At 49.4% G+C, this 21,249-nt stretch overlaps 2 protein-coding genes across 2 annotated transcripts; both read right to left on the bottom strand.

The window, feature by feature from the left end:
• Positions 1 to 2,996: 2,996 nt before the first annotated feature.
• Positions 2,997 to 6,046, bottom strand: LOC133210601 (sterile alpha motif domain-containing protein 12-like). Its single transcript, XM_061350126.1, has 4 exons — positions 5,382 to 6,046; positions 4,516 to 4,614; positions 3,780 to 4,041; positions 2,997 to 3,693 (listed from the first exon to the last, which is right to left on the bottom strand). The coding sequence occupies exons 2-4, from the start codon at positions 4,573 to 4,575 to the stop codon at positions 3,689 to 3,691; spliced, it is 327 nt and encodes a 108-aa protein (XP_061206110.1). The 5' UTR covers positions 4,576 to 4,614; positions 5,382 to 6,046; the 3' UTR covers positions 2,997 to 3,688.
• Positions 6,047 to 6,345: 299 nt separating this feature from the next.
• On the bottom strand, positions 6,346 to 20,368 carry HADHB (hydroxyacyl-CoA dehydrogenase trifunctional multienzyme complex subunit beta). The gene is made up of 15 exons (XM_061350225.1): positions 20,069 to 20,368; positions 19,670 to 19,711; positions 17,749 to 17,845; positions 17,088 to 17,132; positions 15,544 to 15,643; positions 14,258 to 14,345; positions 13,522 to 13,709; positions 12,341 to 12,521; positions 11,294 to 11,415; positions 9,739 to 9,818; positions 9,602 to 9,649; positions 9,122 to 9,209; positions 8,204 to 8,278; positions 7,570 to 7,734; positions 6,346 to 6,937 (listed from the first exon to the last, which is right to left on the bottom strand). Exons 1-15 carry the CDS (start codon positions 20,133 to 20,135, stop codon positions 6,902 to 6,904), a joined length of 1,422 nt encoding a protein of 473 aa, XP_061206209.1. The 5' UTR covers positions 20,136 to 20,368; the 3' UTR covers positions 6,346 to 6,901.
• Between the last annotated feature and the right edge of the window lie 881 nt (positions 20,369 to 21,249).

The raw sequence follows: 21,249 nt of genomic DNA on the forward strand, positions 1-21,249 counted from the left end.
TATATTTCAGAAAGTACTTTTGATTATTTTTCATGGCAGTGGCCATATTTTTGCCCCAACTTTGACTGCTGAGCCCAGTGCTGTGCGGCTCAGTCCACTCAGGCCACATACCCCGGTTCTATCCCCTCCCAGCTTCATGCTTGTTGCCCCATTACCAATGCTATTTTAGTCTCAGATGCCCAAAACAGCATTGCAGAGCTACGATAGCAGACATTAACTCCAGCCCATCTTGACCCTCAACTAGCACATGAACACACTTTGAATAATCAAATCCTAGAATGGTTTGGGTTGGAAGGGACCTTAAAGTGCATCCAGTTTCCAACTCCCCTGCCACAGGCAGGGACACTTCCACTAGACCAGGTTGCTCAAAGCCCCATCCAACCTAGCCCTGAACACTTAACCTGGCTTTGAAGTCCCAGCATGGCTTCATACTTCTTCAAGAGAAAGGTAAAGGGCACATGCTTTTGTGTTAGTGCAGAAAGAGGACTATTAAGTGTATTTCTGGAATAACTTGGGATTGCTTTCTTCCTTGCAAGCAAAGAAGGGAAGCAGTAAGGCTGGCAGCATGACCTACAGCAGGACTGCCTGCATTCTGCTTCATGGGAACAGCCCCCTCAAGAGTGTTTTCCCCATCCCTGCCCCAGGGGAGCCGGGCTCTGGAAGAGCTTGTGCCTTTGAGAGGCTGTGCCAGGGACCAGAGCACTTTGAGTGGTGAAGTTTAGACTGTAAGAGGGGCTGGGAGAGGTGAATCCCACCATCACTCCATGGGGGGGGAAGGAAAAATTCTCCCCCTAGCCTTGGGAGCAGGGCAGGATGTTCCACAGCTGCTCCTCGTTAGTTATCCCAGTGCTGCCGCACTCCCTAATGAGCGGGGCAGGAGGCAGGCACCACTGCCCAAGCTGCCCACACCCCAGCACCCATTGCTTCTGCACCCCTGTTAGAGCTGACAGAGTGCATGCCACCGAAAAGGTTATCATCAGCAGCGATGTTCCTCAAACTACCCGTTTCACCTTCCTAGGCTATAGGAGCGCTCGCAGGGCTGCCTTCCACCTCTCCTCTGGCCCCGACGCGTCCCAGCCCAGCCCCTTGTCTCCAGAGCAGAGAAGCAAATGTCAGCAGGATGGAGGTGCCTGCCCCGTTCCGCAGCCGCCCCGGCTCCGGTTCCGGCTCCGGCCCCGGCACGCTGTGCTCGGGGCGAGCGCACCCATCCTGGCCCATCGTGGCACTGGGTCGTGTCCGGGGTGCGCAGGATCAGCGCTGGCTGCCCGAGCGTTTCCCAGCTCGCAGCAGGAAAGGAGCTCTGCAAGGGGTCTGACCCCAGAGGAGGTAGCATGTCCCTCTCCATCCAGCCCTGCAGTCAGTTCCTGAAGCCAGGCTTTGCTTCCTGCGGGCATCACTCTACCCCTGAATAGCCCCGGACCACTCTTCCTTCCCTACGGGCTCCTGCACTGACCGCCCCGCCTCCTCCCTACCCTCCCAGTTCAACCCCTGCAGCCCACACAGGTCCCCAGTTTCTTCAAACAAGCCATCAAGCAAAAGCTGTTTCCTGCATCCCAGTCTTAGAGCAGGGACCATTCACCCTAAACCCCCGTTTCCCCTTCCCTGGCATCTCTCAGGAAATGGTAAAACCCATGAAATATGAAGCACAAGACAGACAAGAGCCCTACTTTATGCTGATCCCTCACCACCCCTCACCCCACCACCCCTCCCCAAAGCTTAACCATCAAGGTCCTACCATCTGCCTCCGATGCTCAGCAGCTCCCAGGCTGGAGTCAGCCTAACCAAGGGTCCTCCTTTTATACAGCCCGAATTTATCACATGCTTTCCTTCTTTTTGATCATGGAGGTAGCAAGAAGCATCCCAGTTTACTGGAAATCAGGCCATTTTCACTAAAGTGCAAAAGTGAAACTTGGCAGCTGCTACCGCGGATGGAGCTGAGCAAAACAGGATGGGTGGAGGGTGGGGTGAGAGTGGTCCAAAGGAGAAGAACATGAGCAATTTGACTCTAGAGCAGCTTCCAGTGCTTAAAAGGGGCTACAAGAAATCTGGAGAGGGGCTTTTGACAAGGGCCTGTAGGGACAGAACAAGGGGGAATGGCTTTAACCTGACAGAGGGGAGATTGAGATGAGCTCTTAGGCAGAAGTTCTTCCCTGTGAGGGTGGTGAGGCCCTGGCACAGGTTGCCCAGAGAAGCTGTGGCTGCCCCATCCCTGGCAGTGTTCAAGGCCAGGTTGGACGGGGCTTGGCCCAACCTGGTCTAGTGGAAGGTGTCCCTGCCCATGGCAGGGGTTGGAACTGGATGAGCTTTTAGATGAGCTTCCAACCCAAATCATTCCAAGATCCCAACTAGCCAGCATCCTCTCCACTCCATGTGTTTTGTGCTGGTTTTGCACCTCAGCCATTAGGGGCACCCAAAGGTCTCCCACCGGTGAGGTCAGGCCCTGGTGGCAGCCTGTGCTTTTCTGTATCCCTCCAGCTGCCCGGTGGGATATGCTCCAGCCCCACTGACACTGGTCCAGGAGCACTGGAAGCCCCCCATGGCTGGTTCCTGCAGGAAGACCTGCCAAAGCAGCACCTCTTGGCATCATCTTCAAGAGAGGTTTGGAGGATAAAGTCTTCACCTAGGAAGAGAGAAGTGAGGCTTTTTGTATGAAAAGACATGAGCCTGAACCAATTCAGTTTTGTGGGCTGGCTGAGCCCTTTCCTGGAAGGGATTTTATTTCTGGGAAACAGAATGCTCATTTCAAAAGCCAGGGTGAAAAACAAAGTAAACTTTAATCTGCCCAGGGTCTGCACTAAGATAAGCAGAGACCAGACTGTGCCCTGTCCTTAGGCTCAACCAGGGCTGCTCGCTTAGCTCCCACCACATTTTCCAGCACAGGAAGCAGTACCTGGATAGTGCCAGTACCAGGATCCAGGGTGCTAGACCGCAGGGGTCCACAGGATGCAGCCAGACCTTTGGACACATGAGACTTCAGAGACCACAGCAGAGTAGTGTGGGAGGAAGGAGTGCTTGCCCCCCTCTTCTTCCCTGGAGAATCAGGTCCTGGGGATGGATCCTGCCCTGCAGCTCACAGCTGGCCCTTTGCACCAGTGCAGAAGTTTAGGGCCAGGAAAATACCAGGGCAGAGGAGGCTGCAGACTCCCTGTCCTGGGCTGTGGCAGGGTGGGTTTGGGCTTTCAGCCCTTTTCTAGGTCCTCAGAGTGGGGACCCCTCTGTACTTACCAGAACAGTGTTTATTGAGACCAGTTGTGTGCTGGGCTCTGCTGCCCTCCTCCTGCCAGCCCCAGGGCACCGAGGAGACAGGTTTCCCCTACGCAGCAACCTGGGAACTTGTCCCTCTGTGCTCTATGCCACAGACAAACAGACAGACTGGAGGGTCACTCCTGGGGCTGGGCTGCCTCATGGGTGCAGCAGGATCCGGGCGGCACTGGTAAGGTGCCCCCAGTGTGCCAAAGCCGGTAGGACCCCACAGGAGCCGGCAGCCACCCTTCAACTTGTGCCACCCGGGGCCGGGTGGCCACCTCTTCCAGCTTAGCTTTGGGCTTCTTCAGGGGGGACACAGTCACCTCAAGGCTCCCTCTAGCATCGCTCCTGCATCAAGTGCTCAGTCCCACTTGCTGCTTTGTCCTCCCATGGCATCACCTCTCCTCCTGCAGTCTCCAGGACATCCGCTGTGACACTGTCTTCACTCTGAGGAGGGGTGACAATGACCACCATCCACCCAGGGAACCAGTGACCCCCCCCCCCCAACCCACATCCGGAGTGGGGATGCTCACGGCCAACGATGCTCAGCAGCTCCTCGACCTCCTCCTGCAGCCGCAGTTGCAGCAGCTCCCGCAGCAGCTCCCGGCGCCGGCTCCGCGGGGTCACCCCCATGCGCCGCAGGGTCCCCTCCGTCAGCCGCAGCAGGACCCGGCCCGAGACCTCGTGCTCATGTGCCAGCTCCACCAGCTCCCCGGCCCCGCTGCGTGCAGCCAGCCAGGCACCAGCCTCCGCCACCGTCCACTGCGCCACGGGGCGCTGCTGCTCCTCCGAGTCCTGCAGCGGGAGGACAGGGTGAGCTGGGATGGTCCCTCGTCCTCTGGCCTCTCCCCCATGGGGACTACACCAGGCTGTTCCAAGCCCCGTCCAACCTGGCCTTGAACACTGCCAGGGATGGGGCAGCCACAGCTTCTCTGGGCAACCTGTGCTAGGGCCTCACCACCCTCATAGGAAAGAACTTCTGCATAAGAGCTCATCTCAATCTCCCCTCTGCCAGTTTAAGGTCATTTTCCTTTGTCCTGTCCCTACAGGCCCTTGTCAAAATCTTAATGTGTCCATACCACAGTCCCCTCTACCCACTCTGAACGTGACCCTCAAGTCCCATCCCCACACTGATGCTGATGGCTGCACCCACATCCCCATCCTCCACTCATGGGGATCCCCCATCCTCCACTGTGGGGGTACCCCAGCCCCCAGCCACAGGTATCTTTGGGGTGTCTCCTGCCCCCCCAAGCCCCTGCCCATGCTCACCTCAGCCATCGGGCACCTCTCCAGTGATGCCTCAGCCCCATCCTGCACCCCAGTGTCCATGCAGGGTAGCAGGCAGAGCACAGGGGCAGCTCAGGCTCCCTGCAAACAGGGCTTCATCAGACAGGATGCCTGTGACTTGCCTCCCAAATCCTGCCAGCCAAATACCCCCCAGGTGCCCCACCATGGCAAAGCACCCTATCCCATGGTCCCTGTCCACCACTGCAGGTGGGGCAGCATCCACCAGGGGCATGCAGGTGAGGGTGACCATCCTCTTCCATGCCACCTGCTCCATGCCCCACAGCAGAATAAGGCTGCTCATCCAGGTTCCAGTGAGGGACCATGGCAAATCCCCACAGCCCATCCCAACACATGGGCATGCAGAGCCCGGCACACCCAGGAGGTGAGATCGGCCCTGGCTTGCCCATTTCACTCACACTGTGAGCCCAAGGGGGACACACCAGCAAGGCACAGCTTCCCCAGGCCAGCCAGAGCCCCTTCCTCTTCCTCACCCCTTCCTCCTTACCACCCTCCACCTTGCACCTCCACCCCAGGTCAGTGCCAAACACACGGAGAGCGAAAGAAACCTTTGCCCTGGCCCTGTTTCAGCAGGCACAGCCCTATGCATGCCCCAGCAGCCCAGCTCTGCCTGGCATGCAGCACTCCTGGGCTGCGAGGGGTACCCCAACACAGGGAACAGAGCCCCAGACCCCCACCTGGTTGGAGAAGAGCAGAGCTGGGCTCCATCTGTACCAAGGGCCAGAGAAGGAGCTCTGTAAAGGTGCTCTCCATGTCCCCTCCCCCAGTTCTCTGCAGCCAACCCCCCCGTTTGCCCCAGCACCTTCTCAGCACAGAGAGGATGGACGCACCAGAGCGGCTTCACCTATGATGAGGATGGTGGCAGCAGCAGCGAGGGTCCTGGTGCATGGTGAGGTGGCAGGAGAGACACTGAGAGAGCAGGCAGAGGAGCAGGATGAGCCTCCAGGATGAGTCACAGCCTGAAGGCCAACAGCCCTGCCCTGCTGAACATGCAGGAACCCAGGCACCGCCTGCGACAGGCCACAGCACAGCCCCGGAGGTGGATTAAATCCTCCAAGAGAACCATGGAAATGAGCCACTCTGGAACAGGCAACATCCAAATGGGGCCACAGCGCTGCTTGGGCTGCCCCAGGACACAGCAAGTCGCATTCACCTGAGCCCTGGAAACATTTCACACTATCAGCTCACCTCCCAGCCCGAACAGCACACAAGCTTTGGCTCCCTGAAGCAATCCCATCCACAGCTCTTCCCCAGCACAGCCATAGCAGTCCCCCTGAACTGGTAGTAGGGCAGTCACCCCTCATGCACTCACTGCTGCAGATAGGCTGGTGTCCACATCAGCAAAGCAAGCAGCTACATGGGGTTATGTTATCTTGAAAGACACACACAGAAGGGAACAGGCCCCTTCGCCCTTCAACCAGGCAGTTCCTGATTGCCTCCTTTACCCACCATCCATGCAGCTCCCACTTGCTCCCACAGCCACAGGATTCCCACTGCAGCATGATTTCCAAACAGAAGAAGCCAGAACCACCCACTGTTACACTTATCCCTTATCTCAGGTGTGCCACCCCCACTGCTGAATCTCAACCATGTCAGATGCTGGCAGGGTGAGATCAAGGTGCCATGAGAAGGAAGTCACCAAAACACCCTCAAAAGTGTCTCTTCTTATGATTCACTGGGCCAGAGTTCAGAGCCGCCACCTCCCATTTCAGAAAGGGGTCCCTCAGAGCACATCTCCCACAGAAACCATCCCCAACCTGTGTCAGGTGAGGGAAGGAAGTTAAAAAGGCAGACTATTTTATTTCCTGATTTATTGTGGTTAACATCAGCAACACTCATTTGTTCAGAAGTGATTTGCTAATTCCAATGCTGTCCAGACATCGCGCAGCAAACCTCCTCCTTCAAAACCAGGTCAGCCAACTCAGCCTGAACCCATTCCTGAAAGCAGTTGTTACTCCCCACATTAATTCCACCTAAGCCCACCGACCTCCAGTACCTTCCATTCTCCTTATTCCCAAATTTAATTCTCCATACATGGCTTTGGAATCATCCCTCTTCTCCACAGGGGGAGAAATCCTGCTTACTGAAGAGTTGCATTAGGAATCACAGAGGTTACAATGAGCCACAAGAGGCTAAAAGCTACCTTAACCTTTACTCTCCTGGAAGTGGAATATTTCTTAGAGTGCATTCATTAGTTGAAAATTACCAGCTGAGTAGCTAGAAGGGATTTATTTATAAAGGCCACCAAAAACCCTTTCTGAGAAGGATTGTAGGATGTTTTATTAGTGCATTGAAATGGCATTGCCAGGCACAGGATGGATGAATACCCACTCAGCAGCCCCTCGTCCCACTACTGAGGGTAAAGCTCCACTAACATCGCGTGGCCCTGGAAGGAGAAAGAAAGAGAGGGAATGGTCACAGAAAAGACTAACCATCACAGACATGCTTGTGATGCGAGATACCATCTCCCAAACACCTTAACATAAAAGGGGAGATGAAAATCCAGCACTGGCTCACTGAGAGGATTCTGCCAACAGCAGTTTGATGGCTTTGGGACAGCACAGCTGCTCCAGGCTGGGTAAGGAACTGGAGTACCTCCCAGCCAATGCCTCAGGCTGTCCCAAGGGCCAGGCTAGGAACACCAGCACCCTCGGGATACAGAGAACCAGCCACGCCAGGTCCCTTTGAAAGTGCCACCAGTCACTGCAGCCTGCACCAGGTTCCCATCCAAAGGCCAGGAAGCTGCTGGTAGAGTCTCAACCCCCTTTTTTCTAGTTAAGTTCTTTCTTCCCAAGGTGAGAAGAATGACACTCACAAACCCCAACTGATGATTCTGAGCTGGGCTGGAGAGTCTCTAAAGAGGAATGAGGCAGAGGGTGCCCACTGAACAGAGCCAGAGGGTGTCAGGGACACCCAGAGCCACCTGGTGTGCCAAGACAGGATTTCACAGCACCACCAGGATCAGAAATGTGGCTAGCTCTCCAGAGGGAACAGTGCCTGACCCCAAAGCATCATTACCTGCCCTCCCGCTGCACAGGCAGCAACCAGACCGTACTGTCCTCCCTCCTTCTTCAACCTGTGAGCAGCAGTAATGACCAGCCGGCAGCCAGTGGCAGCGAAAGGATGGCCCAGTGAGAGGGAACCACCCCAGGTATTGAACTTCTCCAGAGGAGGGGCTCCAACCTGTGAGGACACAGAGGGACACACACCATCACCTGCCTGCATGGAGGCTGCCTGACCTGCTCCTAACACCACCAAACCTCCGACAGCCCAGGCTGCCCTACAAAGTGTCTGTTGCCACGTACAAGTGCCTGAAGACAGGACAAAGCTGTGCTAAAGGCTTTGCCACCTCACCTGCGGCCAGGCAGGGACACTCCAGACTCTCAGAAAGCATGCAGGAGGACTGGCCCCCTCCCACTGTCTTTAATTCCCATCTCCAATAATTTCTATTATGACTTTAGACCTCCACCTCCTGCTGACAATGGGAATGCCATGACTCCCAGAGAAACTGCTCACATCAGGATTTGTTAACTCAGAGGGGACACAACAAAAGCTGTGCTTTGCAGCACCAAACACCCTGCTGCACAAAGGGACTCAATAAATCCTCAAGTTGAACTAAACTGCAGATAGAAGTGTCCCAACTGCGTCTTACCTTCGACTTCCTGCCCATGTAGTTTTGTGCAAACCAGTCTGAATCCATAGCCTTCAGGTTAGCCAGGATCTGCCCCTGAAAGAGAGGGAGTGTGATAGTAACAAGAATGGACAGGCTCTGAAGAAAACCTATGGACAGCGCTACCAAGCGCAAGATATCCCAGGACTTGCTACAACCACTAAACTAACACAGCCAAATACAGGCTCAGCCTGCTATGTCAGCTCAACCTTCACTGGAGAAAGATGCCATCCAGTAAATGAGCCACCTCACCATGATAACACAGATTCCCAATCCAATTAGCAGGTGATATGGTTTCTTTCATCCAAGGGTCCTGGGGAAGTACAACTATTTTTGTTTATATATTATTTTAGAAGAATCTATACTCCTTTGGTGACTTCAAACAACAAAAGCCACTCCTAGCATGGATTGTGTCCACATAAAATGTTATATATTTAAAATATATACAGTACTTCAGACATGAATGCAGAGTTACACCTATGTATGTTTAGTGACGGTCTTATCAAGAGCTTTCACCAACACGAAAGCAGACGCCTACAGAACAGCTTTTTACAGCTGGAGGTATCCTTAGTGCTCTGGCTGTACCAGCTGTACTGTCGTGGTTTAAAAGCCCATCTGGTAACTCAGAACCATGCAGCCACTCACTCACCCCTCTCCTCCTTCCTCTCCCTGCTCCCAGAGGGATGGGGAGGAGAATCGAAAGAATGTAACTCCCATGGGCTGAGGTAAGAGCAGTCCAGTAACTAAGGTATAACACAAACCACTGCTGCTGCCACCAATGGTAACAATGGTAAGGGAAATAACAAGGGAAGAGAATACAACTGCTCAGCACCCGCCGACCGGTACCCAGCCCAACAGAAGCAGTGATCGGATGGGTAGTGCTCTAGGCTCGGTACTTACAGCAAAAGCTTCATGGAATTCAAACACATCGATATCAGCCATGGTCAGACCCGCCTTCTCCAGCACTTTGGGAGTAGCGTAGGTTGGACTGAAGAGGAGTTAAGAAACAGAAGTCTTACATGAATACGTTTCATCACATCATCGCCCCCTTTTTCCACAGCAACCCACGTTACACTCCCTAGGCCCATGGTACAACTCTCTGCTTGTCTAACCAAAACACAACCCCAGGTAACCACTGCTAGTAACACCTCACTGAGATGGCTCCCAGCACACCAGGGTGGGTATGTCTGCCACAGCTGCTCTCCCACATTCGCTACCTCCCCTCCCACGTCACACCTAGCACACCAGCTCTGGCACCTCTGCGAGAGAGCCTGAAGATTAACATCTCATGAGACACTTCACAAAGAAATGACATGTAATGACGAGTCAAGGCTGCTGGGCTAGTACAGACTGTTAGGGCTTTTGAGCATCAGTACCTACCCCAGTAGCAGTTGGTCCTTTGGATCTTGGGACACGTACACAAAGTCCCTACACAGGAGAAATGCTATTAGTAACAGAAAGAGGAGACAGAAGCGAGAGCAGACGTCAGAGGCCATGCAGAGCACGCCTTTTTTTACCTTAGGTAGGCCTTCGGTTTGTAGCCCAGCGCCAGAGCCTTCTCCTCAGACATAAGCAGAATTGCTGAAGCACCATCCGTCTGAAAGAGGCAGACAAGAGTGAGATCTCTGCCTGAAGAACAAGCACACTCTGCGCCCAAAGGGAGCCTGACAGCCCTCCTGCAGAGCAGCTGGCAGGACAGGACCTAATGTTACCAGGGCTTCCAGGACACCCCCCTACGTCTGCATAACTGAGCTGATAGACGGGTGTGTGGATGGAACATGACATTGCTGAAGCACTTCCTTACAGTTAAAACCCACACAGAGGTGCCTAGAAGCCCTTGCCAGTCTTATGCACAGGCTGGTTACCCCACCCACCCGTCCACCTGGCTCCATCCCAAACCCAGAGTGTAATTCCGGGGTGACACAAGCCACAGGCTCACCACGTTGCAAAAATGAACATCACAGCTTTGGCACACAGTGGCCAAATTAATTTCTGGGATAACAACCTCAGCAGCCTACAGACTGGCAGCAAGAGCACACCAACAGCATTTCAGCTGTTCCTACACCAAGGCTGCAGCCTCACTAGGCTTATGCAAGTCCCCAGAACCACTAAGGAGCAAATAGCATTGCTGCTGAAAGGGCCCCAGCAGTAGATACTTTCTTCTTTTTAAGTGTTGATCAGAAACTGTGAAACAGCCTTTTAAACACATAGAAATCTGACAGGGCTGCATGCAGGAACAACATAGTCACCTCAAGACCTCAGCTAGAGACCTCCAGTGGCAACCACCTTCTGCCGAGTCTCAGGAACTGGGGCTCAGAAACACCTCACCTGTCTATCACAACTACCTTAGACTTCAGCATCTAAAAAAACCTTCCTTTAAAAATGCTAAGGACAGAAGAAGAAGCATATGTGGAAGAGAGTTCATCATAATGGAGAAGGATCTGGGGAGACCTCAGAGCAGCTTCCAGTGCCTAAACTGGCTGACAAGAAACATGGAGGGGGACTTTTTATAAAAACCTGTAAGGACAGGACAAGGGGGAATGGCTTTAAACTGACACAGGGGAGGTTTAGATGAGATCTTAGGCAGAAGTTCTTCCCTGTGAGGGTAGTGAGGCCCTGGCACAGGTTGCCCAAAGAAGCTGTGGCTGCCCCATCCCTGGCAGTGTTCAAGGCCAGGCTGGACAGGGCTTGGAGCAACCTGGTCTAGTGGAAGGTGTCCCTGACTGTGCCAGGGGGTTGGAACTGGATGAGCTTTAAGGTCCTTTCCAACTCAAATCACTCTATGATTAAAAACAAACAAAAAAAAAAAACACAAACAACCCAACTGTCTCATGGAAACTGATTCATCAAAAATGTACAATGAATCCTCATGAGGCAGTTACAGAAAGCAAACAGGTTAAGACAGAGCAAAGCTTCTGGGGTTTACCCATTACTCATTTAAAAACAACTCAAGTTCACCAAAGGAAAAACTCTTTCCCACGGGTTACAGCAACTTATCTACATGCCTGTGTGAGGCAGACGGTAACCTGGAGACTTTCCCCACAGGCTCACAGTGATGGAAACATGCATTACCAGGAATGAGGAGTTGGCAGGTGTGACGGTTCCATAGGGCTTGACAAAAGCCGGCTTCAGCTTGCCCATCTGCTCCAATGAGGAAGGACGGATCCCATTATCTTTTGTAACTGTTTCTTTGCCTGTTCATGAAAAATATTTCAACTATGAAAGTCAGCAATGTACACGAATTTGCACATCAGTGGGAGTCTGTGGCAGGAGAATTCAGAAAACTGCTTTTTATGACAATTGGGAGAAGGGAAAAAAAAAGGAAAGTCCATTAATCCATTTATGGTATTACCATAAATTCACAATTTTAGTATAAAGATTATAACCAACAGTCTACAAAAGTAAGAACTTTCTAGGAAACTAATTACGATGCAAAAGTGCCCCAAATGAGCAGGTATGACAGAATCACAGGAAGGTTTGTGTTGGAAGAGACCCTAAAGCTCATCCAGTTCCAATCTCCTACAAAGGGCAGGGACACCTTCCACTAGACCAGGTTGCTCCAAGCCCCGTCCAACCTGGCCTTGAACACTGCCAGGGATGGGGCAGCCACAGCTTCTCTGGGCATCCTGGGCCAGGGCCTCACCATCCTCACAGTGGGGATCTTCTTCCTAATATGAGGAAGTTGAACCAACTGGGTAGGAAGTTGGTTTCAGATCTCCCTACCCAGTCCCTGATTCAGCAGACAGAGATTTTACTGGGTTTTCTATTTGTTGTTAATAGCTTGGCATATAAAGATGGGTTCTCTTGCCTGACTGGAAGAGCAGGGGGATTCTTGGTCCCACTATCCTGATTTTCCATGCTCTATCACCCTATCAGCATGGATACGAGGTGGGTGTGACAAAATTTAGATGTGTAAGGATATGTTTATATGTTTAGATATGTGTGTTTAGAAACATGCTCCTATGTCAGTAGTTTTCCTGGGAGAAACAGCAGAGAGTTAAAATCCATATTGACTACACAGAACATTATGAATCTGGTCCCAGTATTTCCCCTCCTTTTCTAAATAAAGTATTTCTTCATTGGACTAGTGCATGCTAGCAATGAAATGTGCCGTTTTACCTGGCACTTTGAAGGGTACCACATCCACCAGCATCCCTCCATCCTGGGCTTTCTTAGCTAGTGTGTGTGAACGGAGGGCATATTCATCCTGCTCCAAACGGGATATGGCAAAGGCAGCAGCCAAACGATCAGCAGAGTGCCCCATGGTCTCGCTGGTGGAGAACTCTGCCACAGCTGGAAGCTACAGAACAGAAAAATTAAGTTAGCAATCATAAACACCCACCCCTGGGCAATTATATGGAGTTCAAATGTTGGTTAACCATAGAATCCTAGAACACCAGATGGAAGGGACCAGACTTTTGGGGCTAAGGTGAAACACCACATCCTGAGATCTTAAAACTCCTTGTCAAATGCCTCCTTGAGCAAAACCAGGTGATTTCAGCTTCTTCCAGTAGCACACAAGAAACCCCTGCATGCATTTAAGCCTGCAGTTTTTATATCTACTCGGACTTTGGATCTCTGCTGTGTGTACATTCTGCTTCCCGCGCTCCTGCTAAAGGCAGCTCAGACACAAGCAGTTTTATTGTGGCAAGGAGGGAAGTGCTTTCCCTTCCCATCTTCACCATGTAATTCACCTCTCTCATGACCTCTGAGACAGCAAAGAGTGGCTCCCCCTGTAGCAGAGTCCTGACATTAATTAATCATCAGACTCCCGTGCTCAAATATGGGAGCTAAACACATGCAGTACCTGGCAGGATTTGGCCAGGAACAGTATTCATAAAGGCATATTTAAGGTGCATTAATCAAAGGGTTTTGTTAATACACTAAGGATATTTCTCTCTGATATTAAGCACGTTACCTCTATTATCTAATAAAGTTCTTCTGAGCCCTTAGGACCCCTGTAAAAGTTTTATATTTATGGGGAAAAGCTTCTCCTTCTGCAGTTTTCCAGCACAGTTTGTATAGGAGCTGCAGAAGGAAGGAGGTTTTGAAAAATGGTAGGATTACTGAAGACCAACATGTAAGAACCCAAAGACAGAAACGCTATGAGATGCATTAATCAACTGCAGGTTTAACCCGAAGTACAGGACAAAAATCCAATACAGGCGAACCACAGGCAAGCACCTTACCCTTTTTAAATCCTCTCTGTTGGGGCTAAATAAATTGCCTAAGCCAACCTGTTTTGCACCTCCTTGAGAAACAGTTTAGCTGAGTGTCTTAATGCCTGAAAAAAAGATTACCTCAGGAGCAAAGTAGTCAGGGCGAATTTTGGAAATCACGGCAAGCTTTTGGCCCAAGGTCTTGGCTCGGTTAAGAGTCAGCATTGTCTTCCTCATCTTCCTACTGTGCCGAATGGGAACATCTGACATTAACTCCACACCCCCTGCTACGATGACATCGCACTGTCCAGCTGCAATCATACCCACGCCTGCACAACGAGACAGAGTTGCCTGTGAGAGCTGCAGGTAGAAGCGACACTGAGCCATTAGTGCCTTGGATACTACGTTTTATTTCCTTCAGCCTCTGGCTTTGGCCAGGTTATACAACTCTGCATCACAGTGACTGACCGGACTGCACAAACATTTTCTGAATCATGCTACTTTTGAAACTTTGCTTCCACTTCTCTCTGTCACACAGAGCAGTTGGGAGAAGAATACATTCAGCATTTTGAGACCAGGTCTCAATTTATTTTTCTCTGTTTAGGCTAAGACAAAGATGAAAGGTGAACTTCATGATGTAGCCCTTGCCTCCCAAGCTATCACAGTCAGTGAGGAGGGACTACTGCTGAATGCAAAGGGTATCAAGCTGCTGGCAGGTCTACAGCAGACATCCAATTCATATTTTGTTGGGTTTTGAACAAAAAAGCAGGCTTCAGATGCTTACTTACACACACTAATCACTGCAAGTTAGATACAGGATGCAGAGGAGTTGCTGAGCTCCTCCTCAAACCCACAGCTTGTTCTTCAGCCAACATACCTGTGGTCATAGCCTGGTTTGAAGAAATACACGCCATGGTGACTGTATGGGCTGGAGTTTTGTCAGAGAAACCGGCTCCCAAGGCAGCCTACGAGCAACAGAGATTGGCTGTTAAAAACTGCACCTTTTGCTCCACGGGTCAGAGCTACCTTCTGCCCAGCAACACACCTTTCCAGACTAAGCTGAAAATAAGCACACTGAGGTTTCATTCAGCCACTCCCTGAAGCCACTCATTCCCTTCCCATTTGCTGGGAACAGATGGCAGCTGCCCAGGCTCTCAATTGCATTATGCAGACAGTCGCTGCCTCCCCCCCCACTAATAAAGAGACAAACTAATCACAATTTCACACCTCACAGTTTGAATTTTCCAGCTACTTGACATCATTTTTGCTTCACCTTATTTGCTTAAGGCAACACGTGAAAGGATTTTAGATCCCTCAGTACAAGGCACCGTAAGTCATTTTGCACAGAACAGAAAACAGTTCAGAATGCAGCGTCTTGTTTGACCCAGCTGAGAGCACAGCCTCGCACTGCAGAACTGCTGCCAGCAAGACCTGCCTCAGCTGAGACGTGGCCAACTAGTTTAAAGTTCAACAGTTGTTCCCAAGTTAAAATTATACCACAGCCTCATCTGACTGGCACATGACCAAAGCAAGTATTTGCATACACAAGGCTAAAATGGAACTGGAGAGCTTCACAAGGGCCTCTTTCCAGCCCAAGTTACATCATGGTTTTGTCCAGTTGCAGAGAACAACAGCAGAGATTTGAGGTTACAGAAAAATCACATGCCACCTCTGTAACATTACTTCAGTGGAGTATAATATGCGTGTATAATATGTGAATTTTGTTTTCTGACTGCCAAAGAGAGGAGCAGCTAAGCTACTCCCTTTCAGATCACTCAAGAGCCTCATCTGATCAGCCAAGTAAAATAAATAAATACCAAAATACCACAGTAAAGCAATCTATCACAGCACACTCTGGCCCTCCCAAGTACCTCAAGCAAGGCAGCATTTGAGTCTCATTGGTAATTAAGAGCTGAGTGATCAACAGTCCTTAATAAAACCTTCCCTTTCAGGGAAGAATCAAGCATTAAAATACATTTTGACCTAAGGCAGATTTCAGCAAGAGACAGGATCCCACAGTTATTTGACAGACAGAGCTGCACAAGTCTCAAATCACTTTTAAATGAACAATAATACTGGAATTTTCTTTTTTGCAAGCATTTGTAAATCTTCATACTAGCAGCAGCAATCAGACTCACAGGGGAAATGCTGCACATAACCCACCTCTCTGGCCACATTACTTGTTTTCACCTCCTGGATAACTGTGCCATAAACAATGTAATCCACAACATCCCTTGGGACGCTGGTCCGGTTCAGTAACCCCCTAAGAAGATTACAACAAACAGTATTTGCACCACGTAAGCAATAAACTTATTGCAGCCCTCAGACATCCCCTTTCCAGCAGCTCAGCTGGAGAACAATGCAACAATGGAGCCACATCAGAAGGAAATCCTGTGTTTATCTGTACTTAGTAAAAATGTAACTGACTACAGACTGTAAGTAATCATGGCAATAATATCACTACAAATGATTACAGAATTTAATTAAAATAACTACACTACACCCTCACCCCTTCCTAAAATGATTGTTATTATTTTCCCCGATTTGGGATATTCTGACAACAAAATTAAAGGAGGAGAGCTTTAAGAGATAATAAAGCAAATTAACTTTGATGCAGAAACACCTAAAACTTCAATTAGGTGCACAGAAAATAAGCAATGTGAAAAGTATTAGAAAACATATTGTATGATTTGACTTAAGATCTCGACAAACGGGCCAGCACAGCAAATCCCACTGCCAGCAGTGATCTGAGGATCCTGGGATTCAAACGTAGTTTCATGCACTACAAAATACCAAAGAAAGATGAAACTAAAGGTACCCAAAACCTAGAATCCTAGAATGGTTTGGGTTAGAAGGGACCTTAAAGATCAACCTAGTCCAACCCCCCTGCCATGGGCAGGGACACCTTCCACTAGACCAGGTTGCTCCAAGCCCCATCCAACCTGGCCTTCCAACAATGCCAGGAATGGGGCAGCCACAGCTTCTCTGGGCAACCAGGGCCAGGGCCTCACCACCTTCACAGTGAGAACTTCTGCCTAAGAGCTCACATAAATCTCCCCTTGGTCAGTTTAAAGCCATTCCCCTTTTTCCTGCAACACACCAAAACCCCATCAACATCCAGGGCACAGCCCTCACGTGTGACTAACACAGTGACTGTCAACCTAATCAGCTCTTTGCTTGGGCCTTGAAATCTCCTTCCCCATGCACCCAGTAAAGCGTTCTCTCTTTTTAACAGCACTTTGCCTTGCTCCTCAAACACACAGCTAATGGCCTACAGCTTTTGTCAAATCACTCCAGAATGGAAGAGACAGGCAAGATGATAGAATCTGCTTGTTATTCTTGTTGCCATTTAGTTTTCTCTAAATGGCAGGGTTTTTTTTTCAGGTTGTTTTTCCCAAGTACACCTCAACAGACAGTAGCTATGATCTCTGTATTTAGAAAACTACAGAGTTCAAATTAACTAAAATTTGCCAAATAGGAGAACAATGTCACCTCATTGTAACAAGACACTTTAGCACAAGCCTGTTGTAAGCCCTACTGCTTAAGCCACCTACGAAGGTCATGGTGGACCATGAAAAATGAAGTGCCTGGATGGTATTATTTAGAGATAAAGCTAGAGCCTTGGCTTTCAAAACTGTTGAAGCTACTGTACCAACACTGGGACCCCAGTGAGTTTTCTGGGCCCTTCTATTATTTGATTTACTTACTGCAGTGCTGCTCTTGCTAGGTCATGTGGCATAAGATCTGCATACCTGGAAGTTAGAGAAGGACATACTTAGGGGTGTCAGAAACCAATCCACAGGTCTGCTTCACTGCAGTAAGCACACATCAGCTGCAAAGAGCTAGTGACATGCCAGAAATGCTCCACTGCACTTAATAATGAAACAGTTCATACCCCAGGTTGTGAAGACTCTGTGTATAGGCCACCAGGTAATTGCTGTACTAAAACCACTGAAAAAACAGCAGTAACAGAATAAATACTCTGTCCATCCTAAGAGCCAGGTCTGGTCTTAATTCAGCTATGAATCTGGTGGCATAACAGTCTAGGAAAAATCTACAGCAGGCTCTGCACATGTCCTGCAATTCTGTGAAATGCACTGCTTTATCTGCTATAGGTTTACCAACAGCTTCCTCTAGACATGCAGCATATCCTCACTCTTCTCAGAACTCATATACATGGACAATCTTCTTCAGATCATGTTTCTTCGTTAGCTTAAGCTGGAATAACAGTAGCAGCCTGACTTACTGCCACCTCAGTACTTTTAAGCATAATAACTACATTAAAATGAACAAGTCAGCCAACTCTTTCCACAGAAAAGAATGTATTATTAATCTAGTCAGCATTTATCTTCTTATTTTCATACTTACGTGGTGCCAGACAGCAAAAATGGAATACGGACACCCTCCACCACAACAATATTTTTCACACCAGTTTTGGCTAAGGTCTTCTTACTCTTAGGCTGGACTGGTAAGAGAAAAGCAACATTAACACGAACACCAGCAAGCTTAAATTAAGACCCTGTAAAAAGTATTACAAAACTAGGGAAATTAGTCTCTTTTGGTGTGTAAGCCATTAGGAGAATAGGTAAGTTACCTGGCTGTAATCTTGTCTCTGGCTAATTATGTGATCTGTGAAAAAAGATTTAACAACATCCCCCATCAGCAGATGGTACATCCCTCATCAGCAGATTCATCTGCAGCTACACTGAGGCAATGGTACTGCTCTCCAGGCACCTAACTCCCAGTCTGTGCTACCACTGACAAGAACACTGCGTGAAGCAATGCCTCTGAAAATGTTGTACAGCTTACAGTACAAATGACCAAATTCAAAGTCTGAATAAGATCTCTTGCTTGGGGAACAGCAACAACTGCAAAGAGCAACCTACCTTCCATAGTAACTACCTATGTGTGTGCTCTTGCTGCACAGTAAAGGTGAGAAGGTGAGATGATTCAAGGGAAATCAAAACACAGCTCAAGAAGTCAACTAGCTTTCACTCTCAGAGGAAGGCAGTAACAAGAGTAGTGTAATAGTTGCTGTGGGTAACTTGCTACTTCTCCGTAATGTGTCTGAGTACCTCAGGTTCAAGGTAAAGCATGTCACGACACGGTGTTGCTCAACAGGCCGGTGCCAGAACTCCTCTGGAGTGATGATTAACAAGGAGTTCAATGAGAATGTCCTAATGCAATCAGGCCTGCAAATCTCAGCAAGTGTATATGGCAGCATGGGGGCAGTTTCTCTTCCAAGCAGGAAAAGGATGGAGACACTTAAAAGCAAATTAAGTGCAGTTAAATACTTTGCTTAAGCAAGTGAGGATGGAACTCTGACACTGCTCTTGGTTCTCTGTGTAAAGCCAAGAAGATGATGGGGAGCTACTGTCTAGGCCTGTTTCCAAAACCCACGCAGCTTAGAGCATGTCACCTGAGCAAATCCCCACCAGTGAACCCCAGAATGCTGGATAACCCCAGCCACTAGATAAGGGCCACAGCTAAAAAACCCTGTAACTGCATGTGCTGAGCAGCTCTGACAAAACCTGAGCCTCTTACTGGTCTTGCTGGAGTTCAAGCCTAATTCTACAAGCTTCTTGTCAGGGACAATCTCCTCCCCTCTGGGTAAGTGATCTGCTTGTGCCCAGACGGTTTTTACACACTGAGCTTAGCATTTCAGTTTAAGTTCTAGAAATAGCAAACTGTCAGGTGATGATGGGGCTGAGCTCTGGACTGGGTACAGCTGCTGAGAGTGAGGGGTACACAGAGGCTGAGAGTATTCTGCTGCAAACAACAGTTTACCTGCAATTTTACTTATCTGCAGCTTTTGTGGAGCATGCAGACTACTTACAGAATCATAGAATGGTTTGGGTTGGAAGAGACCTTGAAGCTTGTCCAGTTCCAACCCCCCCTGCCATGGGCATGGACACCTTCCACTAGACCAGGTTGCTCCAAGCCCCGTTGAACTTGGCCTTGAACACTGCCAGGGATGGGGCAGCCACAGCTCCTCTGGGCAATCTGTGACAGGGCCTCATCACTCTCACAGAGAAGATCTTCTACCTAATCTCTAACCTAAATCTCCCCTCTGTCGGTTTAAAGCCATTCCCCCTTCTCCCATTGCTACGCGCCCTTGCCAAAGCGCCTCCCCAGTTTTCTTGTTGGCCCCTGGTTCTCCTGGAGCCTTAAGGCAGTCTCCACTGCACTTCTGAGATTTAAGTAAAATGAGGCTCTGAAAAAGGAGGCAGCTTTAAAAATGATCTCCTCTAGCACAGACCCACTGAGATTCCTAGTATTGTAACTTTACCTGCGGCTTGTAACGGCAAAGAACAGCTGAGTGATCGAACAACTGAAAAACAAGAAAATAGGTTCTGTCAAACCTGAAACGTTAAAAACATTTCTAGTTTCTGTTAGAACTGTTCGAAACATATGATAAGGTCATAGTAAGACAACTGCACTAAACACCCCTGAGGTATTTCTTAGTTTGCTCACAAAACTAAGACAGTTCATATTACAACATGATGTTCCTCCCAGACCTAATGTGGGAAATGACAAATATGGCAACAGTGAATTACTTTGAAAAAAGTCATCTCTATGATGACAACAGAACAGAGATTCAGATACAGCATCTGTTCCAAACCCAACACTTAAACCAGAACTGTATGACCTCCCAAGTCAAGCTTTCAACAAATGTAAAGATACTTACAGCCTCTGGCAGCCCATGCTGAGGAAGCAGGGAGGTTCCTGATGGCGTAGGTTAGCATGCAACTCATTTTGCTATCTAGAGAGCTGGAGAAAGGCTGGTATTAGTCCAATCTGGTCTATTCAGAATAATTTCAAACAACCTGCCTGCTTCACACAGAGCTAAAAAGTGAAGAAACAGAAGACACTCCAAGGGCAGCAGCAGGGAGAGTTACTTCCTTTTGCGCTTTCTGAACTCACAAAGAGCCTGGCGTATGACTGTGGCCTGCAAATGTTCCTGTAAATAAACAGTCACCTCCACAGTGACCCAGCACTGTATGAACAGCAGCCGCCACTGTTTTCAATTCCCCTCCCAGTAACTGTTCCACCTCTTCCCTACTGGAAAATTGTCCAAGTGCCCAGCTAATCTTGCTGCCAGTGTGACTCTCCTGACACGCTCTCCTTGGCACATTATGCCACTACCCTTCGTTTTAACCTCAATAACTTCTGTTATGTATCCCCATGGGAAGCAGAATGAGCTGGTGCCTTTTCCCAAAGCTCATTCCGAAATAGTTTTCCCTATAAAAAGATCCTTATCTGAAGTTCATCAGCAGAGATCTAAAAAACAGACTTTCTCACTGCCATTCTTCTCTGGATCAGTGTTCTGCCACAGCACTCTTCCTCCACATGTGCCAGGCTTCCTCCCCACAACAGGCTGAAGATTTTCAGAGAACCACAGAATGGTTTGGGTAAGAAAGGACCTTAAAGCTCATCCAGTTCCAACCCCTGCCACGGGCAGGGACATCTTCCACTAGACCAGGTTGCTTCAAGCCCCATCCAACCTGGCCTTGAACACTGCCAGGGATGGGGCAGCCCCAGCTTCTCTTGGCAACTTGGGCCAGTGCCTCACCACCCTCACAACGAAGAACTTCTTCCTAAGATCTCATCTCAGTCTCCCCTCTGTCAGTTTAAAGCCATTCCCCCTTGTCCTATCCTTACATGCCCTTGCTAAAGCCCCTCTCCAGCTTTCTTGTCAGCCTCTTTAGGCACTGGAAGTTGTTCTAAGGTCTTCCTGGTGCCTTCTCTTCTCCAGGCTGAACAAACACAAATCTCTGCTCAACCAACAGAATTACTCCTCTCCAGGTTCCCAAACCAGACCCATTCCCTCACAGCCGCTCTCCTCGCACAGCTCCCACTGACCTCCCC

Source organism: Neopsephotus bourkii, unplaced genomic scaffold (assembly GCF_033783945.1).
Source record: "Neopsephotus bourkii isolate Nb327-2 ecotype Australia unplaced genomic scaffold, CSIRO-AGI_Nbou_v1 NB_481, whole genome shotgun sequence".
Classification (NCBI taxonomy): domain Eukaryota; kingdom Metazoa; phylum Chordata; class Aves; order Psittaciformes; family Psittacidae; genus Neopsephotus; species Neopsephotus bourkii.